Below are 27,288 nucleotides of genomic sequence, written 5' to 3' on the forward strand. Positions count from 1 at the left end.
CTGTTTCCATTGTTTCCCCATCTATCTGCCATGAAGTGATGCCATGATCGTAGTTTTTTCAATGTTGAGTTTCAAGCCAGCCTTTTCACTTTCCTCTTTCCGTTTTATCAAGAGGCTCTTTAGATCCTCTTCGCTTTCTGCCATAAGGGTGGTGTCATCTGCATATCTGAGGTTATTGTTATTTCTCACAGCAATCTTGATTTCTGCTTATGCTTCCTCCAGCCTGGCATGTAAGTTCAATAAGCAGAGTGACAATATACGGCCTTGACTACTCCATTCCCAGTTTGGAACATTGAGGTGCATGTATCTTTTTGAATTACATTTTTCTCCAGATATATGCCCAGCAGTGGGATTGCTGAATCATATGGCAACTCTGTACTTAAGTTTTTTAAGAAACCTCCATAGTGTTCTCCACAGTGGCCGTCCCTACTTACATCCCCATCAACAGTGTAGGATGGTTCCCTTTTCTTCAGGCTCTCCAGCATTTATTGTTTGTACAGACTTTTTGCTGGTAGCTATCCTGATTCGTGTGAAATAATACCTCAATGTAGTTTTTCTACATTTCTCTAATAATTGGTGATGTGGAGCATCCTTTCATGTCCTTTTTGGTCATCTGTAGGTATTCTTTAGAGAAAAGTCTATTTAGATCTTACACTCATTTTTTGATTGGGTTGTTTGTATTTTTATATTGAGCTTGAGCTGTTTGAATATTTTGGAGATTAATCCCTCGTCAGTTCTATCATTTCCCAATATTGTCCCTATTCTGTGGGTTTTCTTCTGTCTTGTTTATGAATACCTGTACTGTGCAGAAACTTTTTAAGTTTAATTAGATCCCATTTGCTTATTTTTGTTTTTAGTACATTACTCTTAAGAGCTGGGTCAGAGATACTGCTGTATGTCAGACAGTGGTCTGCCTATGTTCTTTAAGTTTTGTAGGGTCCTTATACTTAGGTCTTTAATCCATTTGGAGTTTATTTTTTGTACGGTGTTAGGGAGTGTTCTAATTTCATTATTATGCATGGAGCTGCCCAGTTTTATCAGCACCACTTATTGAAGAGGCTGTCTTTTCTCCATCTATAGTCTTTTTTTTCTTCCATTTATTTTTATTAGTTGGAGGCTAATTACTTAACAATATTATAGTGGTTTTTGTCATACATTGACATGAATCAGCCATGGATTTACATGTATTCCCCATCCCGATCTCCCCTCCCACCTCCCTCTCCACCCGATTCCTCTGGGTCTTCCCAGTGCACCAGGCCCGAGCACTTGTCTCATGCATCCAGCCTGGGCTGGTGATCTGTTTCACCCTACATAACATACATGTTTTGATGCTGTTCTCTCGAAACATCCCACCCTCGCCTTCTCCCAAGGAGTCCAAAATTCTGTTCTGTACATCTGTGTCTCTTTTTCTGTTTTGCACATAGGGTTATCGTTACCATCTTTCTAAATTCCATATATATGCGTTAGTATACTGTATTGGTCTTTATCTTTCTGGCTTACTTCACTCTGTATGGTGGGCTCCAGTTTCATCCATCTCATCAGAACTGATTCAAATGAATTCTTTTTAATGGCCGAGTAATATTCTATGGTGTATATGTACCACAGCTTCCTTATCCATTCGTCTGCTGATGGGCATCTAGGTTGCTTCCATGTCCTGGCTATTATAAACAGTGCTGCGATGAACATTGGGGTGCATGTGTCTCTTTCAGATCTTGTTTCCTCGGTTTGTATGCCCCGAAGTGGAATTGCTGGGTCATATAGCAGTTCTAATTCCAGTTTCTTAAGAAATCTCCACACTGTTCTCCATAGTGGCTGTACTAGTTTGCATTCCCACCATCTATAGTCTTAACTCCTTTGTCCTAGATTACTTGACCATAGGTGCATCAGTTTCTCTTTGGACTTTGTATCTTGTTCCATTGATATATGCAATATATTTCTGTTTTTCTTCCAGTACCAGTACCAGTGTCTTGATTACTTTAGCTTGTAATATAGTCTGAAGTCAGGGAACCTGATTCTGTTAGCTCTTGCTCTTCTTTCTCAAGATTGTTTGGGGTCTTTTATTCCCAAAATTTTTTGTTCTAGTTCTGTGAAAAACACCATTGTTAAGGTGATGCATTCAATCTGCAGATTGCTTTGGGTAGTATAGTTATTTTGACAGCAGGAAACAATTTGTTCAAAGTGGTTCTAGAAAAGGCCAGCATCTTAAACAAACCATTCATATGGTCTGTCCGTGACCCTTTCTTTTGTTTCATTTTATTGTGATGTGGGTCAAAATGAGAAGCAGACAGGAAAATGGTTGCCTCTCCTGGCATATGGTAATATTATGGAATATGAAAATGTAAGTCAAACAGACACAGCCCAGTAAAACAGCACCTAACAGAGCTGGCTGGGAACGTGTGCGTGCCCTCGTGCTTCTGAGAAAGGTTACACAAGAAAGAACAAAACGTACTTAAAAAAAAAGGTAAAGTGAAAAGATTGTAGAAAAACCTATAAAAAGAATAAAAACCTTGGAGACGAAAGAGAAAGGAGAGCTCCAGGGAACAAGAGACCAGGGAATGTGGATGAAAGTACTGATACGGGAACTCCAGGAGGTAAGATCCTATTCCTCTATTTCTTGCAGTTCTAATAATAGTAATTGAATGTCAGATGAATATTGTACAAGTAGAGGAAAAGAAAAAATACACCAAATTATCTGGAGTTAATTGAGTGGGATTCTTCATTTCATGGGACTCTATAGTTTTTAATATATTATATTTTACATATCTCTTACCCTCTGTATCTTTGTTTACATATTATATATTATGTTTACATATAATATACATATATATAAATAACAATGTCAAGGGGTAAGTTTTGAATTTTCAGTGATGCCAAACAGAGTTGCAGGAATTTAGGAGCTGCATGGACGTGAGCTAGTGTGGTCGGGAGAGGACAGCTCTGGGAGGGGCTGGCACATGGCCTGGGCCCTGACTGATGGGGAGTAAACAGGACATTTGATATGAACAGAAATCGCTTCCGATGATAGTTGTTAAGCAAGGACGTTATGAACATCCATAAACCTACAGTAAAGATGCAGAGTGGCAAAGCATGGCCAGGGATTAAAAGAACAGTCTTGTTAATGACCTTCAAAGGAGTTAAGAAAGGATGAGAAGCTTGAAGTTCCAGATTCAGGAACATCATCTCCTTGCTTTTTCAGTGTTCTGGTGCCCATTGTGCCGTTTTTTTTTAAAGAACAATAAGTTGGTAAATGGTAGGAGATCTTGACATATTTATTCTTTATATCCTGTTTTTCACAAATCCATATTTATTTCGTCCAGCTGCTTTTAAAAGTTAAAATTGTCTACACATGAAGGACGTAGACAGTGTCTTAAGAGCATGAGGACAATTTGAAACCAAAGGAGGAAGATTAGTCTAATTAAAAGTTGGATTAATAAAGAGAGCTCTATTCCTCAAGACTTATGCTTAGACACGTTATTTTTAGGTATATTTTGCCTATCTCATTACCTGAAGGAAATTTTAACTAGTTCCTTTGTTTTCCTTACTCAGCTCTTCTTCCCAGCATCCTACTTAAGCACTGAAAGCAAAATATTCAGGCTGATTTTGTCCAGTTTTCACTGAGCATGTACAGAAGGGGTGTTACTGCATCACATGACACGTGGTGGGGAAGGAGACCTACTCTGCAGCCAGCTTGTTGGTGTTTCCCTTTGTGGCTGGTTTTGTTTTCACCTGTTTCTATTGGAGCAGCCTGTCAGAGCACTGTGACAGCGCCAGGTGCAGAGCTGAGGGCCGCAGCCGTTCTCCGCAGCACCATGTACAGCGGACGCGACACGGACACAACCCGAACCTGTGTCAGCAGAGGGGTGAGTGAGGGTGTGATACACATACACAATGGAATACACTCAGCCGTTCTCCGCAGCACCGTTTACAGCAGACGCGACATGGACACAACCCGAACCTGTGTCAGCAGAGGGGTGAGTGAGGGTGTGATACATAAACAATGGAACACACTCAGCCGTTCTCCGCAGCACCGTTTACAGCAGATGCGACATGGACACAACATGAACATCTGTCAGCAGAGGGGTGAGTGAGGGTGTGATACACATACACAATGGAATACACTCAGCCGTTCTCCGCAGCACGGTTTACAGCAGACGCGACATGGACACAACCCGAACCTCTGTCAGCAGAGGGGTGAGTGAGGGTGTGATACACATACACAATGGAACACACTCAGCCGTTCTCCGCAGCACCGTTTACAGCAGACGCGACATGGACACAACCCGAACCTGTGTCAGCAGAGGGGTGAGTGAGGGTGTGATACATACACACAATGGAATAAACAGCCGTTCTCCGCAGCCCCGTGTACAGCAGACGCGACATGGACACAACCCGAACCTCTGTCAGCAGAGGGGTGAGTGAGGGTGTGATACATACACACAATGGAATACACTCAGCCGTTCTCCGCAGCCCCGTGTACAGCGGAGGCGACACGGACACAACCCGAACCTCTGTCAGCAGAGGAGTGAGTGAGGGTGTGATACACATACACAATGGAATACACTCAGCCGTTCTCCGCAGCCCCGTGTACAGCAGACGCGACACGGACACAACCCGAACCTCTCTGTCAGCAGAGGAGTGAGTGAGGGTGTGATACACATACACAATGGAATACACTCAGCCACAAGAAAGAACAAATAACGCCATTTGCAGCAACAGGATGGACCTAGAGCTTATCATACTAAGTCCGAGAAAGACAAATACCATTATTGATATCATTCATACATAGAATCTCATCTAAAAAATGATACAAATGAATTGTCTACAAAACAGAAATAGACTCACGGATTTAAAAAACAAATTTAGAACTACCAAAGGGGAAATGTGGTTGGGGAGGGATAATTAGGAGCCTGGGATTAACATACACACACTAAGACACATAAAATAAATAGCCAACAAGGAACTACTGTATAGCACAAGGAACTCAATATTCTGTAATAATCTATATGGGAAAAGAATCTGAAAAAGAATGGATATATGAATAACTTGCTGTACACTTGAAACTAACACAGCATTGTAAATCAGCTATACTAGAATCAAATTTTTAAAAAAATTCTTTTTTAAAAGTAGGTTCTTCTAAATTAGAATTCAAGGCCAAAATGACACCTGAAAAGTCCCAGATATTTGGGAACTGATGTACAAGCAATCAAAGATTTAGAATTGACTGAAAATGAAACATTAAAATTTGTGGGGCTAGAAAGCAGTACTTGGGGGAAATGAACAGCACTACATAACTGGATTATGTAGTCTCAGATCAGTGACTTCAGCTTCCACCACAGAAAAAGAGCAAATTAAACCTAGAGTAAGCAGAAGAAAAGCAATACTGAACATTACTGTCAAAGTTAAGGAACAGAACAGGGGTTGGCAGACTCCATGCTCCGGGTGAAAGCCAGCCCCATGGCCTGCTTGTGTGGTACAGCTGAGCACTGAGAGCTGAAACAGACTGCGTGGACTGCAGTCCATGATAAAGTTTACTGGCCCTAATAAACTAAAAGACACAAACTATATCTTCATCTCAACAGATACAGAAAATGAAAAGACAAATTCCAACATCCATTCCTGATTAAAAAAAAAATCTCAAGTGAACCAGGAATAGAAGGGAACTTTCTTCACCAGATAATGGGCATCTACAAAAAACTCAGAACTAAATTATACTTAATGGTAAAAGACTGAGTGCTTGCCAACTAAGATCAGGAACAAGATAGGGACTTCTGTTCAGACTACTTTGATTCAATACTCTCCAGAAGGTTCTAAGCAGGGTAATTGGGCAGGAAATAAAAGGCATACAGATTAGAATGGGAGGAGTAAAACTTTTAATTCCAGAAAACATGACCATGGTGTAGAAGACTAGGTATAATTTACAAAAGAGCTATTAGAATTAATAAGTGAGTTTAGCAAGGATCCAGGACACAAGTTAGATATCAATTGTATTTTTATTTATAAACTATTAGAATTTGAAATTTACAATGCCATTTACAACAGCATCAAAACTATGAAATGCTGGCAAGACACATGATAGGCTTGTATACTGAAAACTAAAGTATTACTGAGAGAAAAGGAAGACAAAAATAACTGGGCTGTTTGTGGGCTGAAAAGTTCAATATTGTTAGGATGCGAATTCTCCCCAAATTGATACACAGATTCAGTGTAGTTCCAAAAAAAAATACTAACAGGTCTGTTTTTGGTAGAAATTGACAAGCTGATCCTAAATTTCATATGAAAAGCAAAGGACTTAGCACAGCCAAGAGAAATAAGAAAAAGCAGAAATTTGGAACAAATCAGATAATACTATTTCTACAACTATTCCAACCAGTGACCTCAACTTCCACCTTGAATAACTAGAAAAAGAAGAGCAAATTAAATCCAAAGGAAGCAGACAGAAGGAAACTATGATTACTTTCGAGGTCAAGGAAAGGAACAGGGGTGGGTGAACTCCATGCTGACGGTTCAGCCCAGCCCCATGGGGTATTTTGTGAAGAGTGTGCTTGGCACAGCAAACCATTCATTAGTGCTTTATGAGGAAAAAGGTACTGGAGGAGTTGAATATCCATATTATCCCCTTCAACCCTTGCTGTGACCTTGGGACCCACACCTTACACCATATAAAAAATTGAGTCAAAATGGATCATAGACTTAAGTGTAGAACCTAAAAGTGTAACACTTCTACATAAAGTAAGAAAAGTTTTGAGACCGTTGGCTGGAAAAAAAAATTTCTTACATATGACTCCAAAAGCAGAAAAAAATACAAATGAATAAATTTGTAAGACGTCAAGCCAAGCCACAAGGTGGGAGAGTATTTTGCAAAACACATGGCTCATAAAGGACTTATATTCAGAACACATAAAGAATTCCCCAAACTCAATGAGATAGCAACCTAGTTGCTTAACAAACAGGCAATGATTTAGACAAACTCACCAGCAAAAGATACACAGATTCAAAATAATTACATGCAAAGATACTCAACAGCATTAGTATTCAGTTGAGTTGCTCAGTCATGTCTGACTCTCTGCAACCCCATGGACTGCAGCACACCAGGCCTCCCTGTCCATCACCAACTCCCGGAGCTTACTCAAACTCATATCCTTGAGATGGTGATGCCATCCAACCATCTCATCCTCTGTCATCCCCTTCTCCTCCCACCTTCATTCTTTTCCAGCATCAGCATCTCTTCAAATGACTCAGTTCTTCTCATCAGGTGACCAAAGTATTGGAGTTTCGGCTTCAGCATCAGTCCTTCCAATGAATATTCAGGACTGATTTCCTTTAGGATGGCCTGGTTGGATCTCCTTGCAGTCCAAGGGACTCTCAAGAGTCTTCTCCAATGCCACAGTTCAAAAGCATCAATTTTAGGCGCTCAGCTTTATTTATAGTCCAACTCTCACATCCGTAAATTACTGGAAAAACCATAGCTTTGACTAGACGGACCTTTGTTGGCAAAGTAATGTCTCTGCTTTTTAATATTCTGTCTAGCTTTTCTTCCAAGGAGCAAGCATCTTTTAATTTCATGGCTGCAGTCACCATCCGCAGTGATTTTGGAGCCCCCAAAAATAGTCTGTCACTGTTTCCATGGTTTCCCCATCTATTTGCCATGAAGTGTTGGGACTGGATACCATGATCTTAGTTTTCTGAACGTTGAGTTTTAAGCCAACTTTTTCACTCTCCTCTTTCACTTTCATCAAGAGGCTCTTTAGTTCTTCTTTGCTTTCTGCCATAAGGGTGGTGTCATCTGCATATCTGAGGTTATTGATATTTCTCCCAGCAATCTTGATTCCAGCTTGTGCTTCTTCCAGACTAGCATTTCTCATGATGTACTCTGCATGTAAGTTATATAAGCAGGGTGACAATATATAGTCTTGATGTACTTCTTTCCCGATTTGGAACCAGTCCCCATTGTTCCATGTCCAGTTCTAACTGTTGCTTCCTGAGCTGCATACAGATTTCTCATGAGGCAGGTCAGCTGGTCTGGTATTCCCATCTCTTTATTTTGATTTTAATACAAATTAAAATCTCAGTGAGACAGCACTACACTCTGATTAGAATGGGTAAAATTTAAAAGGCTAATCATACCAAGTACTGGAGGGGATGTAGAAGAACTCGAACTCATACACTGCTGGTGTGAATGCAAATGCACAACCACCTTGGAGGAGTTTGGAAGTTTCTTCAAAAGTTAAAATCACACCTATATGAAGACCAAGCCATTTTACTCCTAGTTATCTGCCCAAAGGAAAAGAAATACGCATCCGTAACAGACTTGTACATCAACATTCCTGGCATCTTTTCTGTAACAGCCCCAACTGGAAATAACATACTGTTGGCAAAGAAGGTGAGGGGGAGTGACTCTCATAATTTCTGGTGTAGTACAAATTATAATTCCTATAAAAATTACACATCCCATCAAACTTACAATTATCCTACACACCAAGCTGTGTATGTGTAAAATGATGTATGTACAAGGTTACCCATATAGCTCTGCCTATAACAGCAAAAGGATGGAAACTGTTCAAGTGTCTCTCAATTAGGGAAATACATTAAAAAAAAAAAAATACTAAACGCCCTATATTAGTTTGCAGGGGCTGCCAAAACAGAATATTACAAGGGTGACTGAAACAAAATAAATTTATTTTCTTACAATTCTGGAGGCTAGAAATCCAAGATCAAACTTATTAGCAGGTTTGTTTTTCCTGAGGCCTGTCTTTGACTTTGTAGATGGCTACCTTCTTTGTTACTGCATTTTGTACTATATGAAAACATTGTTTTTTGTAAAGTTACAAAACAGAATGAATTCAATTCATCCTAAAATACCATCAATTGTGAAAAGCAATTGACCATGTGAAATTAGCACCTCCCTCCACTACATCCTAAAGCATTAATACAGTATCATTACAGACACTTCTTCTGGTTACAGGACTAAGACCAAAAAGGAAAGACAGACACATATTAGGGATAATCATATGTAGTGAAAAGAAAAAAAATTCCGTGATACCTTTCAAAATATAGATTAAAAAAGTTTAGAAAAAAAGACTGACTGAAATTTACTTAAGAAAAAGTAGAAAAGTTTGACTTCAAACTAAAGAAAAGAAAAAATTCATCAAGTATCTCTCCAAAGAGGATTCATACTGAGATAGTTATATAGGTATTAATGCTATTTTAAAAGGTACACTTCTGTGAAAAATAGATAAAGGAACGTGCACCACTGAAAACTGACACCAGAACCCTGACACCCCATCTGACTGTGGGGCCTCTTGCTGTCCTGCCTTTACATGCTTCATGTGGCCTCTTCATTGACTCTGAGCACCTGGGGCTATATTAGTTGACTGAATTTGGCAGAAAATGGTGCTAGTTCACTACCGGCCTAGTCGTTCAGAAAACTAGCAGCACACACATCCACCTTCTTAACCTTGCAGGGTCCCAAGCTGCCAGGTAAGAAGCCCAATCAGCTCACTGGATAGAACCTCGCAAGAGGCCCACAGGGAGAACAGAGGCCAAGCCATACGAGTCAGGTCACCAGAGGAACGCAACTGCATCAGGGACCCCAAGCAAGAGCTGCAGAACCTCCCAGCTGAGCCCAGCAAACCTGCAGAACTGCAAAGGTCAAGAGTGGTGTGGTTTAAAGCCATTGTGTTTGGATAGCTGTTTCATAGGAACAATGGCTGAAAACACCGACAAAGCAGACACATGTGTGAATACATACACATCCATCCCCTCTTGCTAAGCACTATAAAACAGCACCACTCAAAGTTGCAAAATTTCACAATAAAATAACAGCAAATCAAATCTTGCAGTTCAATGAATGGTTAACACACCATGGCCAAGAGGAATTACAAATGGACTGTAAAATGGTGCAACAGTTACATATATGTAATCCATAACTTTAGGGAGTTAAGTGAGAAACCATATATGATCATCACTCAAGTTCCAAAAATGCACTTGGAAAAAATTATGTTTGTTAATTACCACTGTTTTACTTTTTTTTTTTTTTACTATGGTTTTAAATGTATTTTGAAGTTTCAGGTTGCACTGAGGAAGGCCACAAGTCTTGTGAGTTTTTCCTGGAGAAGTATGGGGTGGAGAGATGAAGAAGACTGTGTCACTCAGGTCGAGTTAGGAAAAGGATAAGCTGCCAGCTATTACCAGCAGTAGTCAACATTCTTCTGAAAGCTCCAGATGACAAAATCAATGTGAAAAAGAAATGACTTTATATAGGAAAGTGGCCAAATCATCATAATTTACTGCTTTTTAATATTTATCATCCAAAACCTGTTAGAAAATATAACAGAAAAGATTCATTCACATGAGGAATAAAACACTGGGCACACTGGATGGCGGCATTCAGTAGGTAAAATAGGAACTTACTTTCATTTTCTACATTGTATGTTTTATCTTTTTAATTGTGCACTTATATTACCCTTAAATAAAAAAACATGCATTTTAAAATTCTAGCTACAACTCTATAGAACCAAATCAACATAAATCAATAAAACCTACAACACTTTAATTGTTCAACCAGTATACATTTACTTCAAGTAAGAAACATAATTATTTTATTTTGGGAATGAATCAGAAAAGTACATCTATGGTTTATATACAGAAATGATGCTGGGCTGGCAACAGGGCCGCGGCCTCTGCCGCAGGCTCCTCCTCACAGCTGACTCACACGGCCTCTGGGCTCACCTGCACGTGGCTCCACATGCTTGGAAGAACAGGATGCAGGGCAGTGACCACTGAGCTACAGTTAACACATCATCCACCCCACTCACTAGGGAAACTTTCCTTATTGTTTATTGGCAGAGATTCAGATGAAAATCCGATCTGGCTATGAATCTATGGAAGGAATTATTTTAGAGTTCTGTGCTTTCAATGCCCAGGGCACAGGTTCAGTCTCTGGTCGGGAAACAGATCCTATGAACCGCACAGCCTGGAAAAGAATCTGCCAAGGGCCACTTGGTGACTAAGTATTAATACATGTGTTGTGAAAATATGCAGATCCACACCTTAGGTAGAGGCTCTCATAGTTTGACTACTTGAGTAGAATTTTGGCCAGAAATATTCCCGTTTAAGAAATATACTGCAGAGAGTGCCAGGTACTGGGTTTATCTGTATTTTAAACTTGAATGTCTCTGAGATTACTGGGCTGTTCATGGAGGGGACTGGTGGAGAAAGGCCACTGACCAACAGGTAGGACCACGTGGTGCCTCTCCGCCTATCATTTTATTGGGCAGTAGAAATTACCCTCCACTTAGCCGATCAGCTCTTCATGTGACTTCCTGGTCAACATGACTCTTGGGGGGAAATTGCACAAAATTCCTTTCCTAGCCCCAATCTCAACTTCCCTTTCCAAAATGGATATCCTGCGACACAAGCTCACAGACAAGCACGAGCAAGACCAGCCACCACTGCTGGAAATGGGCAAAATCCATTGTGTGCTCTGAAGACCACCGGCTCCACCTGCCCCTGTGATTTGGAAACACAAACTTCAGAAACCCAGCTCCCTGGCTTGCACAGGCACACTTCCAGCAACAATACAAGAGGCCCAGGGACATAAGACCTCCCTGTACATCCAGGCGAAACTCTCCCTCAATGTTTAAGAGATGAACATGTAACGAATGTTTACTTTCATGAAGCTAAAACACACGACAGTATTTTGGGAATTGTAGAAATGTTATGATTACAGATACAACTTACTACACACAGGGTAGAATCCTGGACAATAGAAAATCAAACCTCTCGCATGTTGTGAAGACAGAATGAGAAGATGGCAGTATACGAGCCGGGAAGCATTCTCTTTAGGCACAGCATCTGCTAGAATCCTGATCGTAGACATCGCTCTAGAGCTGTGGACAGCAGGGTGGATGTCTGTGGAGTCTCTGTACGGCCAGAGTGCAAATTCTCTTTTGAGAACCAATACTTCAAAGTACAAACATACAACATAGATTCACAAATATGTTTACCATGCAAGGTAATGGAATTACATTCAGAAATGAAATAAAAGAGAAACTAACGACCAAATGAAAGAAAAAAACAAACCATACTCCTCCGCCAAGCATTCCTGGTTAAAGAATGTCTCAATTTTAGAACCAAAAAGCAGTGGGCCTTGGGGAGGTGGAGAAGTGACCTTGGTTGGGTGCAGTCTCACACCAGGAGGGAGTCTTAGCAGCCATCCGCCCAGGGGTCATGACAGCACGTGCTCCAGAATTCCTTGTCTAATCAGCTGCTCGCACTTCCAACGAGGTAAAAAGTGCTGAGGGGAAGGGGGAGGAAGAGAGGAATGAAGAGCGTTATTTTAAGTTACATGTGTAATTAAAAAGCAGCAATGCATGCTGAATATTTCAAACTGCACCAGTGAAGTAGTTAAAAGCTAAGCTTAAGTATATTTGCTATTTTCATCAATTGAAATTGATGTTACTAAGAGCTGTACTAAAATCTGAATTTTATAAACAAATTCATACTTTCTTAAGTTAAATTTAAACTAAAGACTTCTGAATTCTAGTAGGTATTTTCCTCAGTGTTTGCATTTTTAGATTTATGCACAGGAAAGCCAGGTAGGTGATCTGGGCCACACATCACAAGGGATGTGGCAACAGTTCACCAAGAAGGCAAATGGAAGGAGTGTCTTCTCCACTAAACCTCTTCGAGGATCTATGTCTGAACAGTCATTCCTCTACTAAGAGTGCAACTCTTCTCCCGTATTTTTCAAGGATGAAAAGTCTTTGTAACCCGTGGATGCTGGCATGTGCTGTGTGTGAGGAAGGTGGTGCCCAGCTAAGGCTCATCCTCCATGTCTCCAGAGAGCACACTGCTCTCATTCTGAGGTGGAACAGCATCTCCTGGTCTCATTCCCTCCCCAACAGCAAGGCTTAACACAGAAGGGAACATTTACCAAATTCTGGAGTGGGGAGGTGCAGGCAGTGAGGCAGGAAGACTTTTCAAGCTCACAGGTGACTAAAGGAATCTCAAAGACTAGACAGACATAGATACTTGAGTAAAAATGAAAAACTGCATTAGGAAGTGCAGCGCAGAGAACTCTAGAAGGTGAACTGAAGGAGAGATCGCGGCAAGTACTCAAGGAAGTGGAAGCCACTTCAGCAGCACCGTGCACCTGACAGTCCACAAACTCAAGGCCTCACGTGGGACCCACGACCAAAGAGATTCCTGCCCACCAGTCATGAAGACCCACGGGCCAAGGACTGATGTCTGACTTAACTGAATTAAGTCTTACAACTATGAAATGTAAAAAAAAGGAAAAAACCCGATGGAGTTGTTCACTGAACAGTTATTCCAATGTCTACTAAAACACTTGTTCTCATTTCTGGGCAATGAGAAACATGCCCTATAGAGTCAAGATTAAAGGACTGTGTGGTAGGAAAATGTTTCCCTATTAATATTTCACATTATGTGGGTGCTCTATAACAGATTTTATAGAAAAATTATTTCTAATGTGCTCAGACATGTTAGAAGCCTCTTAATGTCCACGACAGTAGCTGATGCTTTTAAGTTACCCCAGTTTTATAGAGTGATACTGAGAGACAAAAGTCTCATCAAGAGGAAGGCTTCTGTCCACAAACCCTAGGGTCCACATGCCACAGAGCCCACACGCCACAACTGCCAAACCCGCGTGCTGCCACAATGGAAGCCCGTGCACCTAGAGCCTGTGGGGAGCAGGCAGTCTACTGCATCCATAATCTCTACATGATGTTTAAGGGTCAACGGTATCAGCCCTTTCTTACTATATGCAACGTTTGCTTCAAGTCTTTAGAAAAAGGATAAAAGGATATTTTATGATAAACTTAATGCCTATGACACAAATGATCATGGCAAGGTGATATTTATTTAGCTACTGACTCCAACATCTCCATCATTCAGCACTCTTACAAAATTTAAAGTATCCTAAGACAGTAAATACCTGGCTATTTTTTTTTAATAGCACTGAAATACCATCCTCAACTTCAAATTCTCCGTAGTCTTTTAGACACCGCACCTGAAAAGAAAAACTGATGTTTTATAATGTCTAAATTATTTTTTATTATGAAGTAACCATGAAGTAGCTGGGGGCTGTACATGTACCTAAGGGAAGTATCAGGCTCTGTGGGCTTCTCTGTGTAGTTAGGCTTAGTGTTCCTTACTGAGGCATACTAGTGGTTCCAGTGGCCATTAGCTCCATTGTCCACTGATGGGGAGGAGGAAAAATGGCAAATCTCTGAATATATGTGTAGGTCAGCACCGACAGCAAGGAAACTGAAGGAGCTGCCAAAGAGAGTTTTGCGTTGGATTTTCACTTTGATTTCACTTTGTTTTAACAATATGTAAAATACTTACATGGTTCTAAAGTTAAAACTTTTAAAAAACAGGTACAGCCAAAAATTTTTAGCTGTTCAATCCTATTCGCACCACCACCTACAGGTAAAAGTTTTGGCTTGGGTTTATGTTTCCTCTCATTTGTTTTTTGCTTTATTGTGCTTCTCATATTGTTTTTTTTTTTTTTTTTTTTTTTTTACAAACTGAAGATTTGTGTCAACCCTGCATTGTCAGATGGCAGGATTTTTTAGCAATAAAATATGTATATAATGCTAGCACATACTCAACAGACTAGTGTAAGCGTAACTTTTACATGCACTGGGAAACCAAAAGATTTGTGTGACATGTTTGAGTGAATATTCGCTTCATTGCGAGTCAGAAACCAAACCTATGGTGTCACCAAGGTATGTCTATATACACTAGTATACAGTCATACACCCACTCCCTTGGACAAAAGTCAGCACACGCTGTGCATCAGAGAAACACTCATTTTTTTTAAGGGGATACTTACTTCTATATATAGGCTTTTTGGAGGTTTCATATCCTGTGTGATGTCCAAACCTTCGTCTCCTCCCAATGACCTCATGTAGGTAGCAAGGGACTTTTTATAACGATTGAACCAGTCCATCTGGAAACATAAAGATGGCCATTTGACAAAGCTGTAAGAAAATAAACTTGCAGAAACTGTACACTAAACCTTTCAAAAACAGCACACATGCCCACATGCATCTTTACAATGACCACTCATTCAAACTACAAATATTATTGATTGCCTATTATGAACCAGGCACTGGTACCTAGAACAGTAGGTATTGGTCATTCTGCATATCAGTACCTAAAAATGCAGGATGATATACCACTTTCAAGGACTGAACAATTCAATATTATAATAATGTTAACTGATCTATAGATCCACGTCATTCTCGATCAAAACTCCAATTGTTGAAAAAAATCGAACTTGACAAAGGAGTCTGAAATTTGCATGGAAATGCAAAAAGCCAAAAATAGTCACGACACTTGAAAAAAGAACAAAATGGGAAAACTTACTTAAGAAGTATTACAAAATTACAGTCATTTCAGCAGTATGAAATCGGTACAAGGACAAATAGACTAAGACAAAATAAAGCCCCCCCACAGACATGAAACTTGGCTCGTACATTACTCACAAAAATCTATTCCAGTACTGTAGATCTTTGTGAAAGATAAAACAAGGTAACTCCGAAAAGACTGTACAGAGAAACATCTTCATATCCTTCACTAGTAAAGTGTGTGCGTGCATACATACACACTTACACCCCTCCCTCAGGTTTAATACTCTGCCAGAACAACTCACAGGACCCAGGAAAGCACTGTCCTGACATTCACTGTTGTACTGTAGTGAAAGGAATACAAATTAGAACCAGCCAAAGGAAGAGACACCCAGGGTGAGGTCTGGGAGGGTCCCAAATGTGAAGCTTTGATTTCCTCTCCCTGAGGGATCAGGACACACCACCCTCCCGGCACACTGATGTGGAACAATGCACATGGGTCGTGTCAACCAGGGAAGCTCACACAACTCCAGAGTGTCATGACACAGGCTGCACTGATTGATCAAACCGTGACGGACTGAATCACAGGTGACGGAGCCCTCCTTCTAGCTCCCCTCTCCTCTCTGCAATGATATCAAGAGGCTAAAAGCCTCAAACCTGAGGGGAGAGTGGAAACCTCTGAATTTGTAGCCAGTTGCTCAGAAGGGAGAGTGGCCCTGGGAACCCCCAATCCATGGCTGGTGTCTGAAGTGAGGGCAGTCTTAACCTATGAAGTTTGGTCTAACTAGGTAGCTGGTGTCCAAAGTCACTGCAGCAGGTGCTATGACCTTCACTTTGTAAATGAGGGGATTTAGGCACATAGAGGGATGGAGTTGCCTGCCTAGGATTTCTCAGAAGCAGAGCCAAGGTTTCTACACTAGTTTGCTTGCCTTCAATCCTGTGTCCTTAAATACTGTGCCTCAGTGACTGGATAAATCAGGAATGCATCACACATTCACAAAGATAAGCAAAGTATGTATGTGCGTGCTGAGTCTCTTCAGTCGTGTCCAATTCTCTACAACCCTATGGACTGTAGCCTGCCAAGGCACCCCGTCCATGGGATCATCCAGGCAAGAATACTGGAGTGGGTTGCCAAACCCTCCTCCAGGGGATCTTCCCGACCCAAGGATCGAACTCACATCACTTATGTCTCCTGCACTGGCAGGCAAGTTCTTTACCACAAGCGCCACCTGGGAAGCCCCAAGCAAAGTATGTACACACACATATTTTATGAAGAACTTCCAAATAATAATGCCAGTTTTGAATCCTACTGATGCATCACTAGCAGCTAACATAACGGGACCCTTTATTTTGTTAAGTAATAGTAGTTTTCCGTACAGCATTTAGAATTACTCCTACCATTCTCAAACAGACCAAAAACTACTGAAAAGCAAATGTTAAAACAAAAAGACAAGTACTATAAATACTATTACAAAACAATGCCAGGGGGCTTCCCTCATAGCTCAGTTGGTAAACAATCTGCCTGCAATGCAGGAGACCCGGGTTCAATCCCTGGGTTGGGAAGACCCCCTGGAGAAGGAACTGGCAACCCACTCCAGTATTCTTGCCTAGAGAATCCTCATGGACAGAGGAGGCTGGCGGGCTACAGTCCATGGGATTGCAAGAGTCGGACATGACTTAGCGACTAAACCACCACCACCACAAACAATGCCAGAAGCTCAGCCAGTTTCTGAATTTACAGATTTGAACAAGAGTGCTAACTTACTTCTTCAGCAGACATGTGAAATCGTAAAGCACTTGGCAAGACACTGCCATATTCCCACCTGAGTGCTCTAATCCGAAGCAGCCGGTCATACCTAGAACATTAATATGATATTGGATCAGAAGTTGTCTTGATCAGGAGAGGCTTAGGACTCAACCACCAGAAGGTAACATGTGGACTTTGATTTGATTCCAGAGGCAAACAAACCACTGTAAGACGACACCTTTGGGACAATGTGGAAAATAGGAACAGACTGGATGGATGCTGTGAAGTTCACTGCTCCAGGTATGAGAACTATACAGTGGTCATGTGAGAAAAGGCCCCAAAGGCCCTCATTTCTTAAAGATGCATACGAAACTATTCAGTGGTAAAATGTCTAATGTTTAGCATAAAAAAAGATGAAGCAATTATGGCAAAATGTTAAGAACTGTTTGACCTATATGATGGCTCCACAGGGGGTTGTAATATTATTCCCTAGCTTTAAGAATACTGTCATTTTCCATAATAAAAAATGTTTAAGTTGAAAAAAGAGAAACTTCAGAATGCTCATGAAAGAGAGACAACTCGAAGAATTCCTGACACCCGCTGGGATGGGAACCCCCCGCCGCTCCCCGCCACCCCGCAGACACAGAGATGCTCACAGGTAGGCTACAGCGCAACGCCGATTTCTCAGCAAAGAACAGTGTCGAAACTTGATGGTTGGTATCAGGTCACCTCGTCCACTTGACTTTGCTTCATTCCTGGCAAAACATTTCAGGAAAGGAATGTCTATTGAGTACAGGTTAAATTTTCAAAGTCAGCTAACAACTGACTCCATACTTGTTTTTAGCCATTTATGTTAGTAGTTAACCTACCTAAATAGTACCTGCCTCCACATCGGAGCTTTTGCTAATAGAATAAAATAGAAAAGAGCCAGGGAATTCCCTGGTGGTCCAGTGGTTAAGACACTGCACTTTCATTGCCGAGGGCACAGGTTCAATCTCTGGTCAGGGAACTAAGATCCTGCAAGCTGTGTGGACAAACTTAAATTCTTTCAAAAAAAAATTTAAAAACACCTAACTAATTTGCCTAGGATCACACTCCCATTGCTTTGTTTAGCCATGTGGCACACTGCGTTTTGCACACTGGTCAATATCCATTGTCTCCAAATGACAACCTTTTGCCTCACTAAAAAGAATCCCTTTTTCATGCTGGGACAAGAGATCAAATATCATGGGGCATAAGATTATGGCCTCACCTCATGTTCTCATCCTACGGAGTCCTCTTTCTATGGCATCAATACTTCCAAATCCTCATTCTCATAAAGTGAGCTAAGGACTCTAAAGTCAAATGCTCCTCCAACTCATCCAAGAAATAGTTCTTGATCTTCAACTATATGTTTGCACTTTAGGGTCCTTCACACAAAGAGGGAGAAAATTTTGGTTTTACCCTGTAAAATATATGTCTCCTTAGATATTAGACAAGTATCACCGTTTCCAATCACATGTACAATTGTTTACTGGGTATGGTGTTTCAGTTTTGTAAAATGAAGAGTTCTGGAGAAGGTGGTGGTGGTGATGGCGATAAGACATTATGAATGGTTTGCATACACTCAACAGTATGTGTGCTCAGTCACTCAGTAGTGTCCGTCTTTCTGACGCCATGGACTGTAGCCTGCCAGGCTCCTCTGTCCATGGAATTTTCCAGGCAAGAAAACCGGGGCGGGTTGCCATTTCCTTCTCTAGGACATCTTCCCGATCCAGGGATTAACGCACATCTCCTGCACTGGCAGGCAGATTCTTTACCACTGAGCTATCACTGGTGTGTATCTTAACCACAATTGAAAAAAAAAAGAGGAAAACAAAACAAAACCATATGTATAGAACTAATCAGTATCTACTATGGAGTTTTAAAAGGCAACAGAGAAATACAAAATGTGTGTGCCTGCTATAGGCCCTAAAAATAAAGGCAAAATATATTTCCCATGTCTTCTAGATCTGTACCATGTACGTAGATGTACCACGTCTTCTAGATCTCTTCCAGACACTTCTGCCACTCTACAAATATTAGATTTACTCTCCACATTGTTTACAATGTGCTCTTGATTATAATAAACAGCACAAAAAAGACACACACAACTTAACATCAAAGTACTTGATTAAATACCCGAGAACTTCCTTAAAAAATTCACATTTCCATGTGAGCAATTAAATAGGAATAGATTTCTTCTAACAAAGAATTTTAACCAGAAACTGGTAATAGTGACTGTCCTGCCCAGAACCAAACTAGGAGGATAGGGCACAGAATTTTGGATCCTGAATTTCCCAATGGTATGAATACAGGAAAATCATTCCTTTACTGGACCAAGGCCTGTTCAGTTACCTCCTAAATAGGTCTGTAAACTGTTTTCTTTTCCCCTAGTCTGGCTCACCCTTCCTGTCACCTGCATGACCACCATATTCCCTCTCAGTCCCACCATCCACTATCCACATGGCAGCCATGAGAACACAAACATGCCACCACCTCCCCCACATGCTTAAAAATCTCATCTGGTTGTTGCCCTTTGCCTGCTCACTAAGTTTCAGCCACACTGGCCTTTGGTAATGATCAGGTCCCTGAGCATCCGGCCCTCTTTCATGCCTCAGGGCCTTTGCACATGCTGTTTCCACCAATTAGAAATGCTCTGTGCCCACAATTACTTCCTCGCTAAAACCTACTTCTTCAGGCTCCAGCTGAAGTGTCTCTTCCTCAGAGACAATTTCCAGGATTTCTCAATCTACTCATATTTTCAGTGTATTACTCTCTCTCCGAGTGCTGTGTTTCCCTTCACAGTAGGTAGTCCGACCTGGTTTACCTGCATTGAACATCTGTCTTCTGCCTGACACTGAGGGCCACGGGGGCAAACCTCTTGATTCTGCTGTTTACAATTGAGACACCAGAGCCCTTTTTCAGCTCGTGTCTAGTGCATATCTGTTGCATGAACAAATGAATGAGTTGGGAACCTGAGTTCAGGACTTTCCATTTCCCTTACATTTACTGCAGACCTCTTGCACAGCAGTTCCTTGTTCATTGGTATCTATCCTCAAACACAGTCACTGCAAAGTGTTCTGTGTGCTCCACAAACCCTAACAACACGCTACTGATTTCTATGTCCAACTAACTGATGAAAACACTACCTAACGAGGCCAAGGATGAAATCTCATATGGAGACAGACTTCTCTCCTGGTTGAGCTCTCAATAACTCATTTTCCCTCCAGCAGTCAGTACTCTTCCGTCTTATTCTTCACCCAGTCACAGGATCCTCTGAAGTCTGTTGTTCACCCCAGATCCTCCACTGTGCCAACTACCATGCTTGGCTCTAAATACTCTGCAACTCCAGAACCCTCTAACTCACCAAGCTGTATCGTTCTGCAGCACAAGTTCACAGTGAACTTCACTTAAACTTTTGGAAGTCACTGCTACTCCTGCTCAATTTGCAAACTGCCTGTTCTCCCTTTAAACCACTAAGGCCTCACCTGATGGAAACAATACACTTCACTCGTTATGTCTGTTACTTGTTCCTGTCTCACCTCTTTCGGATCCACCCTAAATCCTTTCAAGTCATACCAGTCAAACAGTAAGTATTTATCGAACACTTACCGTGTGCCAAGCGCTACTCGGTCCCTATAGACATAACAATCATGAACACAAATCCTTCTACTTCTGTAATAGCCAGGGCATGATCAAGGTCACAGAGAATTAAGAAAACCAAATCATATCTAAAAACTAATATTAAGATGATCTGACTTCAACATTGTACTTCTTAAATTGTTTTAAAATATCAAGCTTACCAACTTACACATCAGATTGGTTTTGCTCATATAAAGCTTTCATCTCCTCCAGAACTTGCCTCAGTCCATCTTCCTGGAACACATAAAATTACACTCATTAATTCCCCCACCAAGTTTGTAGCAATACTCTATGCTTATGTACCTTATGAAAAACCAATAGTCCTTCCACACCTACTATGACGGCTATAATAACAAGTGTTGGAGAGGATGGGGAGAAACTGGAACCCTTGTACAATGCAGGTAGGAATGCAAAATGGTACAGGCCTATAGAAGACAGCCGTGTGGGTCCACAAAAAGTTAAATTTAGAATTACCATATTATCCAGCAATTCCTCTTCTAGGAATACACTCAAGAAAACTGCAAACCTAAGTTCATACAAAAACTTATGCACAAATATGCAGAGTAGGATTACTCATAACAGCCAAAAAGTGGAAACAATCCAAATGTCCAACTGATGAACAGATAAGCCAAAATGGTATGTCCATTTAATGGAATATTACTCAGTCAAAAAAAGAAGTGCTGATACACACAACAACATGAACTCTGAAAACACTGCTTAGTGAAATAAGCCAGACAGAAAAGGACAAATATTGTATGATTCCACTTATCTGAAATGTCTAGAATAGGCACTCACAGAAACAAAGTAGATTAGAGGTTACCAGGCTGAGGGGAAAGAGGAGTGGGGAGTTACTGCTTAAAGGCTATAGAGTTTACTTGGGGTTATGAAAAAGCTTTGGAAATAGGGGTGATGGTTGCACAACAATGGGAATATAATTAATGCCACTGAAGTGTACACACAAAAGTGGTTAGAAATGGCAAAGTTTAAGTTATGTATCGTTTACCACAATTAAAAAAAAAAGGAATGAATTGCCAACAAAATACACAATTAACATACTAATTAAGGATAATCTTAAATACATTGTGTTGAGAAGTCAGACAGAAAGGAGTACATACTGTATGCTTCTAACTGGCCCCATACAGAAAAGTTTGCAATTCCTGGCATGCTGACTCCAAAAATACAATAAAAAAGACAAATATAATCTGTAGGGGAAAGAAAATCCTTGGTTGCCTAGGGCTGCAGATGGGAGGTAGCCAGTGCCACAAAAGAGAAAAGGGAATCCTTGGGATAGCAGATATCTTGGTTAGGGTGCTGGTTACAAGGATTGTATACATTTGTCAAAACTCAAAGGTCTATTAAAATGTGTACTGTGTTGTATATAAATTATACCTCAATAAAACTAATGAGAAAAAACCAATAGTCTACAGAAGTAATAACACATGACAGAAGCATATAAATAACTTACTATTTATTGGAAAAGGATTTTAAAAGGTTACAACTGAAAAAAAAAAAAAAAAAAAACACCTATACACTGCCAGGATAGAAAACAGAAAGGTCAGAAGAGTCACGTGGTCGCTGGGCCGGGGAAATGGCGGCTCCAGGAGAGAGCGGGGCTTCGGGTGGAGGAGGCAGCACAGAGGAAGCATTTATGACCTTCTACAGTGAGGTGAAACAAATAGAGAAGAGAGATTCAGTTCTAACGTCCAAAAATCAGATTGAAAGATTGACTCGTCCTGGTTCCTCCTACTTCAATTTGAACCCGTTTGAGGTTCTTCAGATAGATCCTGAAGTGACAGATGAAGAAATAAAAAAGAGGTTTCGGCAGTTATCCATACTGGTGCATCCTGACAAAAATCAAGATGATGCTGACAGAGCACAAAAGGCTTTTGAAGCTGTGGACAAAGCTTACAAGTTGCTACTGGATCAGGAACAAAAGAAGAGGGCCCTGGATGTAATTCAGGCAGGAAAAGAATACGTGGAGCACACCGTGAAAGAGCGAAAAAAGCAATTAAAGAAGGAAGGAAAGCCTACAAATGTGGAGGAGGATGACCCTGAGCTGTTCAAACAAGCAGTATACAAACCGACAATGAAACTCTTTGCTGAGTTGGAAATTAAAAGGAAAGAGAGAGAAGCCAAAAAGATGCATGAAAGGAAGCGACAACGGGAGGAAGAGATTGAAGCTCAAGAAAAAGCCAAACGAGAAAGGGAGTGGCAGAAAAATTTTGAGGAAAGTCGAGATGGTCGCGTGGACAGCTGGCGAAACTTCCAAGCCAATACGAAAGGAAAGAAGAAGAAAAACCGGACCTTCCTGAGACCACCAAAAGTAAAAATGGAGCAGCGTGAGTGACCGCCAAGGGTCACGGCCCAGAACCTTCCCCGACTGTCTCCCTCCTGCTTTGAAGGACTCATTCTTTCCTCCCATTTTCACCCCAATATAGAGTAGTATTTGCTTTTTAGTCTATTTTGTTTTCAATACAATTTAATACCGATCAGAGTAATTCTTTTGTACATTGAAATGAGGGGCTCGGTTTAAAAAGAAACACCCCCCCCCACGCCCTCACCCCCCAGACCAACTGGGACTGGAAGGTGCTGCCTTCTCTTCCCACAGCCTGTAACTTCATGTTTTGTACTTCACCGAAGTGTGATGGTTAGAAACGTCATGTGTAGTTTGTGGAAATCATCCAGTTAAACACACTGCTGACTCTGGTGTTGCCGTGACTTCAGAGACAAGCCTGGGCCACCTTAGGAAGCCCCTTCGCTTCGGTTGCTTGCTTCTGGGTGTGGCATCCTTCGAAGCCCCAGATCAGATGGGAAGGCCGCCAACACCCAGAGCGGTCACTGGACGCCCCAACGTCCCTGGAGTTAGGCATGTGCTTTCCCATCTGACTGGCCAACCTGCGTGGCATGAGGCTCCAAGCTACCCAACCCGTTCACTTTCCAAAGAGCTAGCCGTGCTCCATCCCGTACTGTGGTGTCCTTGCCTGTCTGCAGTTGTTAGTGGTAATATTCTGTATGTGTAATAAATTTTTATACCCTAAAAAAAAAAAAAAAAAAAAAAAGGAAAACAGAAAGGTCAAAGGAGTTTTTCTGCTATCTACTTGGGCAAATTTCTAAAAAACTTCCCTTGGAGGGATAAAAACATTATATTTATAAAATTCATAAATGTTATACAATGTCTGTCAAAAAGCAACCCCTACACCTGAAACACTGTAAATAAACTATATTTCAATTAAAATTTTAAAAAAAGAACCCAATAATGCTATAACAATGATGCCCCCCCCAAAAAAAAACCCCACAAAACCTCAAAGCAAAACAATGATAAGCAACCCATCTACTTTTAGAGCTACAATATATGCATTAGCAAAAATGTTTTAGCACTACTGGTATAATTACAAAATTACACTACTTAATCCTGCTTGAATATAAGAAATCATTTCTAATGAAAAATGAAAGCATGACTTCTACTTTCTTTTTCATCAACTGGTTAAAAAGATATGGAAAAGTCTGATTTACTAGAATTCAGTTAAATATTCCTTTTATCACAAATACAAAGGAACAGTTGAAACTCTTGCACTATTAGGAGATCAGTAGGTATACAAAAGACAAGGACAAAATAAACTTGTAAAGATACAACCAAATTTTCAGTATATGTGCTGCTGAAGTGAGCACAAGATACAACCAAATTTTCAGATTTAAATTTTTATTTATTGTTTTAAGACTCAGATTTTTAAAATTTACACTGGGAATTGCATCATTTTGTGCTCCCACCTCCAGCTGTAAGCCCCTGGGAACTCAAGATAATTTTCCTAAAGACTCAAATGATTATCAGTTCTGCATATCCAAAGTGCATCATTCCAATTTGCCAAACACAGCACCTAACCATGAGGGATTCTGGAATGAACAAGGCAGAGTCCCTGCTCTAAACCAGCTACCATCCGCTGGGGAGGAATGATTCTTGAAAGCATGTGTGGGTCAAGGGTGTGAGGGGTCTATCAGATCAAGATCAATTCTTAGTCTAACCCAGCTCAGCTGTCCCAGGGGCCAGCCCCTAAAGGTAGGCACTACTGCAGGAAAAGGTGCACCTACACCCTCTAAGACCCAGAAAAGCCAGGATTTTACACTTCTAAGAAACCAACATTTAAAATCCAAGCGAAAAAGACAGCTGGACTAAAAGTCTGAAAAGCCAGCCCCTTGGGCAGTGTCTGCTTGCGCCTTTGGGCTCATTTCTTCCCATGTAATGTAGTCTTCCCACTCTAGTGGGGCCATATTGGAAAGCCTCCATCCCTCTCTAACATCTGGCTTAAAACTCAGCATTCAAAAAACTAAGATCATGGTATCCGGTCCCATCACTTTATAGCAAACAGATGGGGAAAAAATGGAATCAGGGGCAGAATTTATTTTCTTGGGCTCCTAAATCACTGCAGGTGGTGACTGCAGTCATGAAATTAAAAGACCCTTACTCCTTGGAAGAAAAGCTATCACAAGCCTAGAGAGCATTTAAAAAGCAGAGATACCACTTTGCAGACAAAGGGCCCTATTGTCAAAGCTACGGTTTTTCCAGTAGTCATGTACGGATATGACAGCTGGATCATAAAGAAGGCTGAGCACCGAAGAACTGATGCTTTTGAACTTTGGTGTTAGAGAAGACTCTTGATAGTCCCTTGGACAGCAAGGAAATCAAACCAGTCAATCCTAAAGGAAATCAACCTTGAATATTCCTTGGAAGGAATAATGCTGATGCTGAAGCTCCAATACTTTGGCCACCTGATGTAAAGAGCTGATTCACTGGAAAAGACCCTCATGCTGGGAAAAACTGAGGGTAGGACGAAGGAGAAGGGGGCTACAGAGGGTGAAACGGTTGGATGACATCACTGACCCAATGGACATAAATTTGGGCAAAGTCAGGGAGACAGTGAAGGACAGGGAAGCCTGGCCTGCTGCTGTCCGTGGGGTCACAAATACTGGGGCATGACTTATGGACTGAACAACAGCAACAACAACTCCTCTGAGTTCTGTGTCTCCAGTGAACCTCCGCTGTGGTCTCCTAACTTTTTAGATAAGGTAACTGCCTGAAGTTGCAAGAATAACAGACTGGAATCGAAGAAAACTGTTCAAGTTGAGGCTCCGCTTCCAACACGCTGCAAGTTCAGACGAGCCCTTTAACTTGATCCTTAATTCCAGGCGCTCAGTTTCCCCATCTGTTAAATAACCCAAGTGTCAGCCTAACTGCTCTTGAATGCTCAAAATTCACCTTACCCAGACGCTCTTCCGGCTGACCGCCAGATGTTTACTCTGCTACCTGAGTGAAGTCTCCCAGAGACGCCGGTCTCTCCACGCCCCGGCGACTCCTCTCACCTCCACCCCTGTCCTCCTACCTACCAGTCCTGTCGTCTTAGGACACGGTGTTCAGGGCCCCCCGACCGGGCTGTGGACCACATCCATCGCTTCTGTGGTCTATTTATAACCCACTCAGAACCAGTCTTCCTTCTATCCGGTCCATTCCCCAAAGTGCTGCGACAGCTATCAAAACACAGAGTGATCCCGTCGCTCCTCTGAAATGCCTTGTAGTGACGAGCAAACCTCCGGGCCCCGGAGCCCGCCCTTCCCCGGCGGGGAGGGGTGTTTGCACGGCCGGCTCTCCGGTTGGGCTACACTCACCGCAGCCCTCAGGGCACGGCCCTAACGCCGGGCTACCCCGGTTCACACCTCCCCGGTATAACTCACACCTGAGCTCTAGCACCCCGTCTCCCGGTCTCTCTGCGCCTCACCGGGGCCAGACGCCCACCGCCCAGCCTGCGCCGCACAGCAGCTACGAGCACGCCGGGCGGCGGCGGTGGCGGCCGCGAGAGGCGGCGGGGAGCGAGGAGAGTGGCGGCAATCCCCGCTCTCGCGGGAAGCCACCAAAACCGACCTGCCCACGACCTTCCCATATCCACGGAGGAGAACCATAGGCACACCCCCTATCCCGCTCTGGGTTGTGTAGCCCCAGAGAAGCGCCCTGGGGAGGACCCCGCCCTCACGTTGAAAGCAGGCAGCCTTCCGTCGGCCGCGCGGTGCAGCTCCCGGACCAGCTCCATGGCCTTCTCGCAGAACATGGCCCAGGCACCGGGCCCTTTGGACCACCGGCTCTCACCCAAACGGCCGCCTCACTCACTGTTCCCTACGGCTTTTGCTCCTATTGTTCCCCAGAGCGCAGTGCCGACCCGCCTCCGCCCCGTTTTGGCGCCAAAACGGCGACCAATAGGAGCGCACTGCTGGCCTCCGGGCTACGGTGGCCGCCAGGGGACCTTTGCCTCCGCCCTGCAGCCGCAGTGCCCCAGGGAGCCTCGCGCTGGGGCGGTTGCGGGCCTCGGTCCGGCTTCAGGCCCACCGCTGTCCAGGCCTCGGTCCAAGCTCAGGCTGAGCGGCAGGACAGCTCTCACACAGCCCAACTCGGGATGGACGCACGCCCGATCTTCCGTTCGATTCAGTCATTCTCCTTTTGGTCGACAGCGTGTGCAC

The 27,288-nt window shown here is 42.2% G+C and overlaps 2 protein-coding genes and 1 non-coding gene across 5 annotated transcripts; 2 read left to right on the plus strand and 1 right to left on the minus strand.

Moving 5' to 3' along the window:
- Positions 1–10,276: 10,276 nt before the first annotated feature.
- On the minus strand, positions 10,277–27,002 carry LOC133044853 (DNA replication complex GINS protein PSF1). Of its 3 annotated transcripts, none has more exons than XR_009690076.1 (8): positions 26,808–27,002; positions 20,957–21,021; positions 17,781–17,879; positions 17,143–17,233; positions 14,861–14,977; positions 13,958–14,032; positions 12,170–12,295; positions 10,277–11,921 (listed from the first exon to the last, which is right to left on the minus strand). XR_009690076.1 is itself a non-coding variant. In XM_061126666.1 (7 exons), the coding sequence occupies exons 1-7, from the start codon at positions 26,880–26,882 to the stop codon at positions 12,227–12,229; spliced, it is 591 nt and encodes a 196-aa protein (XP_060982649.1). In that variant the 5' UTR covers positions 26,883–27,002; the 3' UTR covers positions 10,277–12,226. The 3 variants fall into 3 exon arrangements, 1 of the variants encoding a protein (XP_060982649.1); XR_009690075.1 differs by having other exon boundaries at positions 10,277–10,314; positions 11,779–12,295; XM_061126666.1 differs by having other exon boundaries at positions 10,277–12,295.
- On the plus strand, positions 18,061–18,133 carry TRNAE-UUC (transfer RNA glutamic acid (anticodon UUC)). The gene has a single exon. It is a non-coding gene; the product is annotated as a tRNA-Glu (tRNA).
- On the plus strand, positions 22,353–23,319 carry LOC133044388 (dnaJ homolog subfamily C member 8-like). Its single transcript, XM_061125774.1, has one exon. It carries the CDS (start codon positions 22,376–22,378, stop codon positions 23,132–23,134), a length of 759 nt encoding a protein of 252 aa, XP_060981757.1. The 5' UTR covers positions 22,353–22,375; the 3' UTR covers positions 23,135–23,319.
- Positions 27,003–27,288: the final 286 nt, after the last annotated feature.

The sequence above is a fragment of the Dama dama genome, chromosome 23, assembly GCF_033118175.1.
Source record: "Dama dama isolate Ldn47 chromosome 23, ASM3311817v1, whole genome shotgun sequence".
In the NCBI taxonomy this organism is placed as follows: Eukaryota; Metazoa; Chordata; class Mammalia; order Artiodactyla; family Cervidae; genus Dama; species Dama dama.

Excerpts from the sequence above, each read along its gene's own strand:
- LOC133044388 (XM_061125774.1), top strand. The coding sequence starts at position 22,376 with ATGGCGGCTCCAGGAGAGAGCGGGGCTTCGGGTGGAGGAGGCAGCACA.
- LOC133044853 (XM_061126666.1), bottom strand. The coding sequence starts at position 26,882 with ATGTTCTGCGAGAAGGCCATGGAGCTGGTCCGGGAGCTGCACCGCGCG. Across the intron at positions 14,033-14,860 it reads CAAAAAGCCTATATATAGAA|GTGCGGTGTCTAAAAGACTA; the intron begins GTAAGTATCCCC and ends TTTTCTTTTCAG. Across the intron at positions 12,296-13,957 it reads TATTAAAAAAAAATAGCCAG|CACTTTTTACCTCGTTGGAA; the intron begins GTATTTACTGTC and ends CCTTCCCCTCAG.